The 16,410-nt window shown below is 41.7% G+C and overlaps 1 protein-coding gene across 2 annotated transcripts in view; it reads right to left on the bottom strand.

Moving 5' to 3' along the window:
• JMJD1C (jumonji domain containing 1C) overlaps positions 1-16,410 on the bottom strand; it is a 447,345-nt gene that overhangs the window by 138,704 nt on the left and 292,231 nt on the right. For both annotated transcript variants that reach the window (XM_073596250.1, XM_073596251.1), the window contains one exon: positions 11,350-11,463. In XM_073596250.1, the coding sequence (XP_073452351.1) occupies positions 11,350-11,463 (114 nt within the window). The remainder of the gene's footprint in view (positions 1-11,349; positions 11,464-16,410) is intronic.

Raw genomic sequence — 16,410 nt, 5'->3', positions numbered from 1 at the left:
GGGCAATGGATGGTCCAATTGGGTCCACCTAAACAACTGACAGGCGGACCCCATTGGTCTGCCGGTGTGAAGAGGGCCTTAGTGAGCACTCTCTCGCAGTGCCACATTGGTGTTGAAGAGTTCACATATAAGGGGGAAGAATACTCACTGTCCACAATAGTTGTGTAAGGCTTGTAAAGACCGACACAGTGTCAGAGCACAAGGACACTATCACAGACTGCCGTATTATTATTTTTATTGCACATTTTATTGCCATTTTTGTTTTTTAGCACTGAGCACTTCGTTAGGTGATTTGCATTTTGGTACATGTAATAATGTGATATATGTAGCGCAGTTATACAATAGGCAGGCTCATCATAGGATTTGTTGTTTTCAGGAGCAGTGCACATAACCGCAATATATATGCACTTCTCCTGCCAGGTATAGAACATGAAGAGAAACATTCTACTGCTGGTAGTGTATGGGGATGACATATTGGGGAGAATAAACGGTATGTAAATTATGTGGAGATTTTGGGGTTAGATTAAAAATACTATTTATAAAGTTATATTTGTATAGAAAGTTTAATGACACTTCTCTGGTCACACATTACAATATCCTTCAGATAACTGAACAATGTGGAGCAAGGACCAATCTAAAGACTCCATTCAATTTGCACCCAAACACATAGGCTTCACACGGCATAGCTGGCGGTAGATCAAAAGGAGAGCAGACAAATTTGAGGTCAGCTTTAAGAATAGAAATGAGAAATCCGTCTTTTTTTTACTAAGACTTCCAATCGTCAAACTGCCTGACACTGACTGTTACCACATAGCACATCTTACCCCCAAACAGGCAGACAGATCCGCTTTCCTCATTCCTGGGAAAATGGAAAAGATCGCAACACCTACAACAACCAAATTGGGCTATAAGCTACCCATAATACATCATTTATTGTATTTATAAAGGTACTATTGAGTGCTCTTACGAACAATTTTCTGAATTTCCATACAAACAACACTGCACTTAGTGTATGGCCAGCCTAATAAGTAGAGTGCAGAATACTGTGATAAATGCACTCCAGTAAAACACACAACATTACCACTTACTCTTGCTCAATACAGACAGAAGAAACATTGGAGGATAAACAAAAGTCAATGTTATTTTGCCGGTTTCCTATTTCATAATCCTTATGAGTCCTATTCAGCCACTTACATGTCAACTCCAGACAGGCAGCTAAATACACAGTTGATATACACTTGTATGGGAATCCTTTTACCTGCCAAAAGATTTTTAAGCAGCCTTGTGATCCAGACACCCCTGCCAGAAACAACAAGCTCTCTGCAGACCACAATGCAGTTAAGTCATACAGCCTGGTCCGGAATCTTGCCGAGTGAGCCTGTGACTGGACAATAATGGCAGAAAGATAGGTGTGCCTGAAACTGGGGAGACTTTCATTTATTTCTGGTCATGTGTCTGGTACAGGAAGGCATTAATACCACCTTACAGAGATTCTAACCCTTCCCTGCTTTATCCAAAACAAACAACATTTTTGAGTGGTGTTTCACTCATCACCAGAATATGCTGGGAGTTCCGCATTACAAAACCACCTTTCTTGTTTAGAAAGGACTTTTCATTGCGATTACAAAGAAAAAAAAGCTTGCCATTAACTACTCCATGAGAAGTTAAAAAGGGCTCATTCAGAAAAGTATATGTAATCAATGCAGGATCTTACTGGCAGAGGCTGGCAGGAAGAGTCTGCGTTTTAGCTTCCTTACACAGTACACAAGTTAACATGACTAGAGAGGTAATGGAGTTTATTGGCCACCACTAGCCACATGTAAATATCAATGTGTAGTACATGGTGGTGCTGAAGCAGATTACACACTTTTGATGTTTACATACCAGTCCTAAACAAGTTATTCTTGCGATGCCAACCAATTCCAAAAGACTAAGGGCTCTTTCACACAGGCAGACGGATTGGGTCCACCTGTTTTTTTAGGCGGACCCGATCAGACCCTTCATTGCCCTCTATGGAGCAGCAAATGTGAATAGACATGTGACAGTTTACACCCAACACTTGATCTACTCAAAACAGATGGATGAGGGATTTGTTCCCCTTCCATCTGGTGGATCGGATGACAGTCAGTTGTAAACAGACAGTGCGTTTACATCCGACCACCCATAAAGGAAAGTGGGCTGTGTCTGTGTCCGCTCTGCATAAGCGGAGCAGACAAGGACCTGTCATCTGCCTACTCAGCGTGGATCAACGGACAGATCTCCTGGTGGAGTCTGCCCTTGTGAAAGAGCCCTTAAAAGCAGAGTCCCACCCACTTTTACAACTTGGTCTTAAAGTAAAGCCCACCCCTCGTAACAATTTTTTTCTTTCGTACCTTTTTTAAAATACTGTGCATGCGCCACATGAAGGGCTGACATGCAAACATCCATAATGTGTAATCAGCAGTGCTGCTGGCTACACAATGTACATGTCAGCAGTAAACAGCCCAGACCCCAGCAGAGTCCATGTCTGCTGTACACACACAAATGCTAGTACAAACATTTACATGCGTAAAGTTAAATATGGTCCAAAATACAACCCTAGATGTGCAGCTGTCTGAATGGGCCAATAGCCTTTTATAAGGTTGATTATTGATGCACAAAACACACATACACGTCTGTACGCAGCATTTTTCACACCCATTTGAATGATCCCAACCGAGTTGCTTTTGCCACCATCTGGCCCAGATGTCACTTACATTATTTGCACAAATCGCACTCTGGTGCACCTATATTATCGCAACCTTATACAGGATGAGATAGCTGACTTTGGAGGTCTATGTTGCACTCAATGTTGCCCTCAGACAACAAAGGATTTGCCTGTAGTCAGGGTTGTACAGAGACGAGAGGGCCAACACCTCACATGTACAGCATAGCAGGAAGATTGTAAGGTATAAGGTGTGTTCTAAGCCTAGCAACACGGAGATGAATCATGTGTTGGAATGTGCAAGCTCTGCCTTTCTACCCAAGAGGCAACACGAGCAACGTTTTAACACCGTTTCACTTACTATACAAATACCAGGGAGCAATGCAGAATATACTGTTAGCTTGTCACTTTTCTAGGAGAGCTATGCTTCAAAATCAGCGGAACTCCTATCTCTCATAATCTAAGAGCCGTAAAAAGATATGGTCAATGGGCCAATAATAATGCAAGTGCAGTAATAACGCACAAGCCTATAATAAAAGGGAGGGCGATGTGGATGCTGTATAGTTTATTACACCCATAATTATATGCCAAGAAGTCATTCTCGGTACTGATAAGACTACAGAGAAGATTCAGCAGCTTTTACCAATCACAAAAAGAAAAACTGATAATCATCAATGAGCAAGCTTTTGTGGTTGTTATGTAACAACTGTAAAATACTGACATATTCAGAAAAGCTTCTTTTACTACAATTATAAATTCTGCATAGTAGAAAGAGCGCTACACACATTCATCTTACTGTTATGGCACCAGGCCAACCATGAATCATTAAGTATTGAGCACAGATGGCCAAGATTCAGGCATTCCACCTTCAGTTGGGGTTTGGACATACCATATGTGCTGTCATGTATTAAAGGAGAAGTATGGTCAAAGCTCTTTTGGCCATGCTTCTCCTGGGGATCACAGGACTGCACTTGGTACTGCACTTGGTACTGCACTTGGTTCTGCACTTGGTTCTGCACTCCTGTGTCCCAGATTCAGCCAACAGTGGACTAAAATCACAGAACCAGTAAAGGTCTTTGTTGCTCAGTTCTCGGTATAGAGCTGGAGGGGGCAACTGCAGAATCAGATTGATGCTACATCCATCTAGGTGAATATGTATGTTTGTTTTTTGTAAACCAGAACTTCTATTTAAAGTTGGATCTTTCTAGCACGGCAAACCTGCATGGACACCAGAAACCAATTGTGTTCAGGACAACCTGTTCCCTCCAATTCAATGTGCTGCTGTTCTGATGTGCCGATTATGGCATTCGTTAAAGGAAAATGGTTTTCAGACCAAAGACAATGCTACATGACTTCTATGATAAGAGACTGATGCCTGATAGGTATGTTCAGGTTTCTATTTGAGGATGAGGATTTGATTCCGATTGCAACTGGATAGTTTAAAGATGATGTAAACTGATGTACATATGTAGCACATTTCCCGAAATACAAGTGCAATCACCACATTCATTTTCGTCCAACATTCCTCATCAGAGTGCCAAGTGCCTTCAAATCCCTGATCCTGCCTGAAGTGCATAAGCACATTTACAGAGAATTCCATGGCTTTCTAGCAATGTGTATGCCACAGAACTACACTTCCCATGAGCACTGGGCATTAAAGTGGTTGTAAAGGCTCAAGGTTGTTTACCTTCATGCATTCTATGCATGAAGGTAAAGAACCTTCTGTGTGCAGCAGTGCCCCCAGCCCCCCTAAAACTTACCTGAACCCCATGTAGATCCAGCGATGTGCACGAGAACTTCAACCCTCCCTGGTCTCCCCCTCCCCATTGGCTAAAACAGCAGTGGTAGCCATTGGCTCCCGCTACTGTCAATCACAGCCAGTGAGCCAATGAGAGAGCAGTGGTGGGGCCGAGCCACGCTTTGTGTGAGTGGACATACAGAGCAATGGCTTGGGAGAGAGCCTTCTCGGGTGCCCTCATAGCAAGCTAGGCAGATGGGAGGGGCCTTGGAGTGCCAGCAGGGAACATGAGAAGAGGAGGATCTGGGATGCTCTGTACAAAACCACTGCACATGGCAGGTAAGTATGACATGTCTGTTATATTAAAAAAAAACAAAAAACGAGCCTTTAACCACTTTAAGCCTACCATAAACACAACTTAAAATTTGGCCAATACCTGTTAAATCGGATGAAATTAGAGTTGTGGATGGCCCTGTTGGTGCCACCTGGCTCAACAAACTTTAAATTGAAGCATCAAAGGATTTGTTTGTCAAATTGACAGTGACTACATCCAGCATCAAAACCCTGTTCATGTACTAAAATAGCCACGGATGTCGCCTGTCCAAGTACAATTACTGACAGGGAAGAATGAAATAATCTATGCATCTAAGGCTAGCCTTTGAGAGATTTGCAGTGAGTACCGTCCATATGTATATGAAATATCTGTCTGTAGTCAAGCAGCATATGGGTGGGTTCCATTGAGAACTACAAGTTCATCCTGGGGGGGTCCACTTGGCACCATGTTACATCCTAAACACAGGTGTAACATGGTTTAAAAGGTGGCGTTAGCCTTTAAACCCCTTGTAGCACAGCTGGGATTTGCTTAAGGATATCAAACGACTCACTTTTCACAAGCACACACTAAAAATTGTTTCCCCGTTTCTTACTGAAATCAAGTTTAAGCATCCCTGTGTGCCATAATGAGGGCTTCTGATTGCCAGAATTGTTCGTCCTTTTTCCCCAGGAAGACGGATGTACCTTATTCTAGCCCAATCAGCAGTGGTGACCCTCAAATTGGTTTAATCATTGGCAACCTAAAAGACACTAGAAAAGGAGCCACTTTGCTATACATGACTCCATGTGCCATCTTGTACCTATCAAATAAAATCTGCTGCAGCATGAATTCTACACGACTTTGACAGAGAACAAGGACTGCCGCTGAACTGAACACACATGCCTATGCTTAATAAGAGACAAAACTTGCACACACGCCAAGGGTGGAGATCATTTAGAAAAGAAGGATGGATTGAAAACACAGACAAAACAGACACTCACACGCTATTGGGAGCTGATCCAATTTATTAAGATTAGTGAGCCTTTAGGCGGGGAGTCCTTGCTTTAATTCTGTAGGGTACCAGATTTCAATGGGTTTTATGAGGCAATGTTTAAACAGGTGAGCTGCAAATTGGTTAGGCAGATATTACTTTGTTTTTACAGTGCCAGGGTCCTGGGTTCATTTTCCACCCTAATGAAGCAGACATGTTCCTCGTGTTCACATGGGTTTGCTGCAGATGCGGATATGGAAAATCGACATTATATATTTTTAGAGTCAGCACAGGTGAGATCGGACACAAGCCGAAGCTGGAGTGTCAATGACAAGCACTGTTGATTAGTCACTTATAACACTGCCCAGCTGTGAGATATGCGCTTGCTGACGTACCAGTTTTTCCACCTTTATCCTTCACTAGAACATGAGTTTGTCAAGTTTAAATGTGTTGCAATTTCTCTTATCAGCACTATTGAATGCATATACTTGTTTAGTTAAGTCCAAGGCTGTGAATAAGCATGGCTTTAAAGTGTATTTCCACCCACTTGTATTTGATAAAGATTTCCATTCACACAGCAAGACTTTAAAAATAATATTCAAAAACTGCTGCTCATTTGCTTTGTTTCGATAATGACAAAACTAAACATTCTGCCTAGCTTTCCTGTTCTGTGTACAGATAAGGAGGGGGCAGGGTAGGTTTCCCATAGTTAGGCCTATTTGTACTGTGATGGCAGATCATCATCACTTGTAAACCAGATGTACGCACTGACCACTGGATGCGGCTGTGGCGCAGTTCCATGCACCCCTATGGGGCAGCATGCAGTATTGCCTGCTGAACGCGGCATGCCCTATTATAATTTTTTGCTGCAGCAAGGTGTATGGAGTTGTCCGATGACAACTGCCCGGTTTTGACAGAAGGCTAAAGCAAGGTAAAAACCCACCTGGCAGTGCCCATGTGAAAGGGGCCAAGTGCTGGCCCTGGCTCCTGCAGCTTTTTTCCCCTTGCAGGTACTCTAGAGCAACACTTTTGAGCACCATCTTGGGATCAAACTAGAGAGCATGTGCCAAACGCTGTCTGGGCCTACTACAGACATAGGCCATGCTTGCCCTCAAGGCATGATGAGACTTGAAGTCTGGATAAATGAATCAGGGGAATAGTAGTGACGTTATGTGGTTGGTTAACTAAAACTGGAGAGCAAAATCGAGTGTAGCTTTGCATAGATACCAATCCGCTTTCAGATTATTTTGTCATCACTTAATTGAACAAGCTGAAGTTAGAAGCCGATTGGCTACCATGCACAGCTGCACCTGATTTTGCACTCTCCAGGTTTTAATAAATCAGCCCCTATATGTTCAGGTTCCCCAACAGGAAGTTCAGGGAAGGGGCACACAGGAAACAGGACGACTGGATGAAACACAAAGAAAACATGCAGATCAAAATTGGACTGCAATGCATCCCTATGGGTGGCTGAATGTAACCGAATGTGTGTCCATCCCAAGGCGCCTACATCCAGGTCCAGGCAGGTTAACTGGACCAAATGCAATAAGTTGGCAACAAGATCAGTTTTTACTGACCTGACTGGACGTGGGCGGATTTAGGCATTTGTATGTCTGTTCACAACCTGCCACGCATAGGGATCACACAGGTTTTTTTCTCCTCCATCACAAGATGGAGGAAAAATCGGAGTGGACATCGATGTAACATGTGTGATATTCATTTATGCTCCAATCCCACAGAGCAGGGTTCAGTCCAGGATCCCCCCCCACCGAGATGAAACTGAGGGGGGTTCGTATGTAAGGGGCCTAGATTATTTATGAACTGATTAGGGAGAAATGGTTTACTAGGCTGTATTAAGTTAATGAGTACTGATGGGTTGCTGTAGTAAAAAAAAATAAAAATAAAAAAAACACCACAACCATTCTGACCTTACATCAGCACATTGCATGTTATTCTGAACAATAGAAACTGTCGATAGAGCCCCGTGTATAATCCTGCTCCAAAGAAACTAGAAGGGTATTAAATATTTTTTTTCACCATGCTGAGTGAATGAAGCACAAACATATAGTGGGGGGTTCTCAGATTTGGCTGCAAGGGTGAAAATTCACTTTAACACCAGAAATTGCAGAACTATATAAAAGCAGTAAGGAGGATTATTCATTGTTGGTCTAGGCTACTAAAATAACACAGCCTCCAAGGATTACTCCACTATCAGAAGACAATAACCCTTCATTGGGGGGGGGGCGGCAGTTTCCTACTGCTTGAATGCCAACCAATCAGCTCCCTGGAACCCACTCCAGCTCCACTAAACACTTGGAGCTTGTCAGCTCTCTGCAGCAAACACAAGAAGAGACACAGCTACCGCCTAGGAAACCAATGCCGTCTAGATTCAGAACAAACCAGCAGGCTGTGCCAGATTTCCAAAAAGGTATATAACTAAAACACATGGTAGAGTGATCAATGACAAAATATTTTAGCTATTCATTGTTTTCAAGCATTTTCACTAAAACAAACCTACCCAAGTTCATTTTTCTGTTTCTGCAGAATAAAAATAAGCCGTCAGTGTTGCATGAATCACAATGAACTTAAGGACTTCAGTACAAAAGAATGGACTAGGAAGAACGTTTCTTCCCAGAATATGGCAACCAATCACCTTCCAGCTATCATTCATTCGTTCCATGCTTTAAAAGAATTCCAAATGATTGCTACATTAACAAAAATATGCTAGCTTTATATATATATATATATATATATATATATATATATATATATATATATATATATATATATATATATATATATATAAATAAAAGCTCATTAAGGCTAACTTCATGGAAAACAGCAGATAAAACAATATTAGGAACAATTTTAATATTAGGAAACAGAAATGCAAATTAATTCTACAGAGAATAGGTAACACAGCTGGTAAAGAGAAGCCAAAACAGCCATGACTGGACCACTTGATGAGAAATCACTTGATTCCGCCTCCATGTAAACAATGTGGGGTGCCAAATCAGCTGGGCCAGTTATTGCAGTCTGACAGCAGGCACCTGAAGCTGTCAGAATACCCAAACAGTGGCTGCATCTTATCTGGGGCGTTGTATTTTCTCCCTGCTCTTGACAGAGCCAAACAGGGAACAAATTTCATCCAATCTAGCAGGAATCAAACACATTTTATTCTGTGTATGGCCAGGTTTACACTGGCCTAGGCGGTCCAAACAAGAGAAATAACCTTGTCTATATGACTAGAACTAAATGGGAGGAATGAACAGCAAAGTAGAGAGAACTTCACAACCTGAAAATAGCTATCGTTTTCCTCCATCTTCTCACATCATTATCTCCGGTTCATGAATACCTCATACTGTGAACTTCATTTACAGCTAACCAGTTCCATCGGATGCAAGCTACAGTTCCTCCAATCACCTCAGAATGGCCTTTATCACTCTATAACTCTAGCAGTGTTTATGTAATAGTATATTATATAACCTCACGCACCATCGGTAACATTTACTGAAATACAGCTAGCAATAAACAGAACATAAAGCTCTCGCTTTACCCAGACTTCAGCGAACACGCCAACCGCTGCTTCAAATGTCTTTTACTGCAGGGCTGTATGTATGATGACAAAGATTTAGTCCACATTCTATTGATTGGCATAAACACCATTTTTATTTCAAATTTTAACTTGCACTCTGTAAAAAGCTCCCAAGTATAAGGCCTCACATGCACATAAGGCCATATCACAATTTGTGGGCACATTTCTGGATCTGAGACACACCAGCTGAGTACAGATGCCCATATATGAATGGCTGTTCTGCACTTGTGTAAACACATGTATGGGGTATAAATCTCTGAATGCCGTTTGTGTGTGTCCAGAGATCTACGCCTGTATACGGGTTTACGTGAGTATGGCGCACACAACCTTTCATTACTAAGGCTGGCTGAAGCGGTGTCTCCTGGGCACAGAAATACACCCGCAATTTAAATTGTTCGGCCTCATGTGCCTCGTGTGCATGAGGCCTACCCCTGGATTTGCTCAGTTTAGTTTAATAGAAACTGATATACAGTAAAATAAATAACTTCCCTATCCAATGCACAAAACCTTGCCAAATCATGGCGCAAAATCCCAGTTGCCCGTCAGTGATTGAAAGAGCCAGTAAACACTATGCTGAATGTCAACTGTGTACCAAGCTGCCTGAGGTGATAGGCGCAACACTGAATAGCAAATTTCCAATCCATGGAAAAAGAAACAGCCCTCTAGACAGGTGCTGCCCACCCAACTGTGCCCCCGGGGACTACAAAATCGATCATTTTAGAGGGGCATACATGTAACAATGCTGCCTCAGAAAGATCCTCTCCTCAGTGCTACATGAACATTATGTAAGTGGATGGTCATCAAGCTGAAATGTCTGAAGCAGCATTGTTAGTAATGGTCACATCCAGCTGAATTTGGTAAGCAATGCCGAAAGTGTTTCACAAGCAACAATTATCAAGAGAAAATATCTATAAATTGCTTCTCTGTGGATAATTGTCACTGCATGTGGATTTAAAAAGGTTTCTATTGACCAGTGGTCTCCAAACTGTGGCCCTGGAACCAGATGCAGCTCTTTGCTGGCCTTTATCTGGCCCTTGAGGCATTAGTTTCCATCACTGACAGCAATTATGGGGCATAATTCCTTACACCGACAAAAAAAAAAAAAAAAAATGGGGCGCTATGCCTCCCAATGCCAAAAACGATTTCTACCCCCAACACCAAAGTTTAGGCATTGTTTACTCCCACTGGCCCCAGACCAGCCCCCCTGAAGTCTGAAGGGCAGTAAACTGGCACTTTATTTAGAAAGTTTGGAGACCCCTGCTATAGAAGCAACCAATGGGTGGACAGCTAACCATAAATAGGAGACCAATGAAAAGGATGGTCTTTGGGATGCATGAAATATTTTGGGTGGAAAGATTAGAACTCTAGGAATGTATAATATTAAGGGAAACAACTGAAGTTTCTGCTGTGGATGGAAAGACATCTCTGTGTACAACTGCTCTGATTGTCATTAAGTTTATTCGTAGACACTGCAGGCATCTACCACTCAGCCTTCTTTTGCCTAAAATGGCTAATTGCATATAACAAAAGGTTGCATTTGCCTACATAACAAAAAGGCTGCTCACATATCCAAGTACACATGCAATGTGAAGTATATTAACTTCTTCCAGACATGAGAACTTTACCCAAAAAAAGCTATTAATCCCATTCATAGGTATGCAAGTTAAACAAGACTTGGGTTTTAGGTTTGCTGGTTCTTTAATAATGATGAATAAGGACTAGGCACACTACAAGCTGTAGCAAAGTTTCAGGGACAAATTTAATCCTGCTGTTAATCTCATCCATCTGTCACAGGGTGATAAATGACTAGTTCCTATCTGCCACCCATCCCCTAGAAAGCAGAAAACCTTAAACAGCTTGTAGATCATAAATCATATGTTTCTCTAACTTTCCTTTAAAAAACAGCACCATAAACAAGCTCATCACCCGAGAGGTTCCCGAGCCAACACATCTAATAATACATCCAACCTCATAGGACACAGCCATGCCATGAGAATAGAATACATTTGGCTTCATTCAGATTGTTTACCTGATAGGGCTGAAAGGCACTATCTTCAGTTGCAAACTTCAGATGTCTCTCCACTAAAAATTCTATTGCAGTAATTGAGTTGTATGCACCTTTTCCAACCAGGGGCTTGAAAGCCTGAAAAACAAATAAAACATGAGAAATTTAGTTTTCTTTACCAGTAATTTCAAATACATTGTTGCTACTCATCCATCATCACATAAGTTATACTGTCTGGCTAAGGCTTCATGTACACAGGACTTTTTACAACCTCGCCTGAACGATTTAACTTGACAGATATAGTAATCCACGTTTTGGCACGTTAAAAAAAAAAAAAAAAGTTTCTTCTTCAAAATAGGCAAAAATGAAAAACCCATGTAAACGGAACGTGGCTAAACCAAAGTTGCCGCATTTAGAAGCGTTTGGCGCTTGAAATGCTTCTGAAACCATTTTTTTTTGCTTTCCAAAAAAAGCCCTTTAAAACGCAACTGCCTAGAAATGACTCTGTGTACATGTAATGATAAGATAATAGAGGAGAGTTCAGGAGCAGTTGGAAAAAAATGCCCAACTACTCCTAAACATCCGTTTACCAGCAGCAGTGTACATGAGGCCTAAAAGTTCTACTGACTGGCAGCAACTGCCTGAAAAACCGAAAAGTGACTGCATCTGATTGGATGCATTCACTGTTCGGCCGACCATTTTCCACCTGGCTTCTATGATTTTTGACAATTGCTTTTTGAGTCGGGTGGTGCCAACAGGGAAGAGCCATGTATGGCTAGCTTCAAAAGACATCTCTACAGACACAGATATACAGGCCACCACTGAAGATTTCCTCTTGAAAAATGAAAACTGTTCAAATGCTGACCCAGAATGCAGCCAGTAAAGTCAAATCTTACCAGGTAAATTAGTCAAAAGTACTGAGGTCATTGGGTTTAGTAATGGGCAAAGACAGTCTAAGAATTATAATACAGGATTTACATAGCGCCAATAGTTTGCGCAGTGCACGTTACAATATAAAGGGAGATAGTACAGCAACAATATAATACAAGAGGGTTAGGGGGGTACTGCTCCTGAGAGCTTACAATGTAATAGATTCATCTCAATAGAAGTTTCTTTTAAAGGGAGATGTACAGCATATACAAGGATTTATTGCAGATGTTTGCAAAACTTCAACAGTCAGTTATACAGGATGTAGACACAGGGGTACTAAAAAAAACTGTTTAGACAGGCGACTTCATCCTATCAGTTATATGAGTATAAGTTCCTCACAATGTAGTATTTTCTGAATTTAAAAACACCATACTGAAAATGTTCTTTCAAACATAAAAACATAAAGGTTCAGGAAGGTTTTTTTTTTTTTTTTTTTTTTCCTATGTGGAAAACCATGCATTTGATATGAAGAGACCATGTATTTAATACAACAGACAGCCTGGTATTCTGGACAAACTTCCGCTGCCCTGATATTTGAATACATTACCAGAGAAGGAACACCTTTAAAACTGTATGTTGTTGTGTGTCCACAACTAGAATACATAGCAGGAAGCCAGGGTTAGGAATAATACAAGGTCAGCAGTAAAAGTGTCACTGTGGCCTCTATATTACAGAGGCCTGGCATGATCACTAACACAGGTCTGAAGGGGCATCATCTGATCCCCTAGGCAAGTACAGTGAGATCAGCGCTTTATCTCTGGATCTTAGTGGGTTTCTGGCTGAAAGGTACACCTCTGTGTGCAGCTTCAAAGGCTCAATGCCAAGGATCACATATCAACCTTTAGCTCAATATGAAAAAGCCAAGTGGCAATGGACATAAGGGTTCTTTGCCTCAAGGGAGAAGTTCAAGGTTTCACAAAATGTATTATCCTGAGATCTGATAAAACAGCAAGATAGTTTTCAGTTTGACGTACGTTGGCCACAGAGATCAGATGGCGGTTGGACTTTCACATGTTTTGGAAGGGTTAACTGGAGAGCAATTACAAGCTCTAATGAGAAAATCGCATGATTCCGGTACAGCATGCTGACCACAACAATTTCTTGGCCAAGCTGGGTAAAAGTCCACATAGGATCTCATGGTAATATGGGAATGCATGGGTACCCCAGTACTTCTACTCAACATATATGGACATTTAAGGGAAAACTTACAAAGTACTTTGCAAAATAATGCGATTATCTTACAAAAAAAATAAAAAATAATTGCCATTAGCAACCAGATTCTCCCTTTCATCCTCACAGTGCAATATGGGGAAATTAAGGCAGAAAACATGCTGGTTGCTCACTTAAGGATAGCCAATAAAACATCTGGCCATCTGATCAAGCTTGCCATCTAGAAAAATGTCCGCATGTGATAATGAGCTATTCTTTCCTTTAGAAGCACTGCTCAAAATTTAACCCCTACACAGCCCAACTGACACCAGTGAAGCTTACCAAAAAAAAAAAAAAACAATGCATTAAAACACCAAAATTAACCCAATCAGATTTCTAGCACTGCTTTTTCCCCAGTCCACCAGATGGATTAGAGTACTTTGCCCAACATGGCTGCTCTTTGCACCACACTGTAATATTAGTCCAGACATAGTAGATGTATAGAGCAATGTTCTACTTTGTGTGTTGACAGCAAGCCGGGAGGAATGTGAAACTTCACCAACAGAAGCATTGTTGTATTTTCTGCAGCTATATGGGTGTGACTGTGGTTTCCACATAGCAGGATATAAAAAGATGTGTCCTTAGCCAGGATTTTCCAACTGGTAATTATCTTTTAACTTTCTAAACCACAGTGTCATGTTCTACAGATAGTATGCTCAAACCTGGAGATAATTATCCTTCATCTACAAAGGCCAAGAGGCACAGTGATACTTCAAGTGGTTGTAAACCCTTACATATACCTAAGTGAAGTGACTGGTCTCAGGTGATACACAGAGATTAAATACATCCTCCTACATAAGCTGTACCTGTTTATCTGCAGTTTTCACTACAGCCAAAGTCCATAATTTATAAATCTGGTCTGAGCTGTCAGGAAAAATGGGGGCGGAGAGCTGAAGCTGCACTCTGAGGAGCTCAGTGAGGAGAGCTCTGAGAGCTGATTGGAGGGAAGGAATACACCCCTCTTCACACAGGAATAGAGCTGAGGTTGTCAATCAGCTGAAGCTCCCCCCCCGTCACCATTTTTCTTATGGTGGTTCATATTTCATGTCTGAGGTTTACCACCACTTTAAGGCCTATTTCACATGGACTTCATCTTGTATAAGAGCAGAGTGAACAGCCAAGTTTTTATGTAACGATCAGCAAGCTTTTTCTAAGCCCTTCAAAATGCCCATCAGCTCCTGTTTGGAAATGTTATACACAGATCCTAATGTAAAGTTTTTTTTTTAAATTCTACTTAAAATATTCTGACCCTGACCTAGGTCAAACCTTAAGGCCCCTTTCACACGAGACGGACTTCGCTTCGGTCCACCGGCTCAGCGGGAGATTTCTCAGTTGATCTCCGCTGAGCCGGCGGATGACAGGTCCCTCTCTGCTCACTGAGCGGGGAGGGGCTTGTCAAGAGCCGCTGCTGCCTATGGAGAGATTGGACGAAAACGGACAGCATGTCCGTTTTCATCAGATCTCATCCGACAGCAACGGATCCAAACAGAGGCATCCGTCTGCTTTTAGCGGATCGGATGTCAGTGGACATGTCACCGCTGACATCAGTCACTCCTTAGGCTAACATGGAGTGCCCGTTCAGGTCCGCTGTCAAAACTGACAGGCGGACCTGAACGGTCTGATCGTGTGAAAGGGGCCTTACTCAGCTATTTTCTTAATATTTGCCATGTAATTGTTTTTAACACACTTTTATTCATTTATATCTTTCTCTTCTGCAAGGAGAGAAAGATACAATGTATCTTTCTCTTCATTCCGAAGAGAAAGAAAACACATAGGTGGTCTACACAGTGATTGATCACTGTGATAGCCAATCAGAGGGTATCACAGCAATCAGGTGCCTGGGAATCAGGAGTTCCAATCATTGGCGAGAGCCTGGTCTGCGGGCTAGGAGAGATCAGCACACATCACTGTGCCAGGCTCTCTCAGGGAAAGAAACAATTGACCTGGAAAAATGTAACCCAGCCAATCAACTCTCCCAAGAAACCTCTGGCAAGGTATATCTGCCGCAGTAAGGTAGGGACATACAATACAAACACAATTTCCCCCAATTACACACATAACTACCAGCACTTGTTCTCTAATGTCTCGTACTCACTCTGTACCAACAAACTATCCATCTCAGAGTGTCAGCTGTCAATTTCACCTTATTGCACTCAGATGAATCCCCCCAAAAGTGATGTTAGTCGTAGTTGCATAGACATAGTCCAGCGGACTGATATAGCCACTAGGTCCTCAAAAATTGCCTGGAATTACTCTAGGATTTTTAGAAACCCCCCCCCCCCCAAAAAAAACCCACACATCTGTGTGGACTCCTTATTTAAATCTGTACATTAGCATTAAAATCAGACGATTTGTTATGCCAACTTTTCAAAGCATAAAACAAAGCCCTATATTTACTTTCATATTTTATATCCAATTATCTTCATGTCAATACAGGGTGCACAGAGTGCTCAATCCATAAACTGTGGACACGTTGATCTCCAGAAACACGATTATACATCATACTTTTTAATCAGGGAGGTCCTCTGAACTCAGGAGGAACGTATACATACACGATTTTGGAAGGTGTTCTTTATTATGCCAGATGTAGTGCAGGAGGTTTCATGTCTAATCTGAGCTAAATGTGCTTTTCCATATATTGTCTTTCACTCAAGCTGTACTGTCTGAGATAACATGCAAATCTGGGCTCAATTCTTAATCATTAACCAGGTCCTGTTGACACAGTTCAGGTCAACCGGCCACTGACAGCAAGCAAGAGGAGCTCACCATAAAACAAAACTTCTAATGAGCATGTGACAGAGAAGACAAAGAAGAGCCACAGCTGACCAGAATCATTTGTGTATTCAGATTGATGATGTAATTATTTCATACGCCTCTTTTCCCAGGAGGGCTGAGTAAAACTGGAGTAACCTTGTGTAGACACAAACAGTAAACAACCCGAAAATA

This window comes from Aquarana catesbeiana, linkage group LG08 (genome assembly GCF_042186555.1).
Source record: "Aquarana catesbeiana isolate 2022-GZ linkage group LG08, ASM4218655v1, whole genome shotgun sequence".
Taxonomy (NCBI): Eukaryota; Metazoa; Chordata; class Amphibia; order Anura; family Ranidae; genus Aquarana; species Aquarana catesbeiana.
The sequence above is the reverse complement of the archived record's forward strand: the minus strand, read 5'-3'. Positions and strand labels throughout refer to the sequence as shown.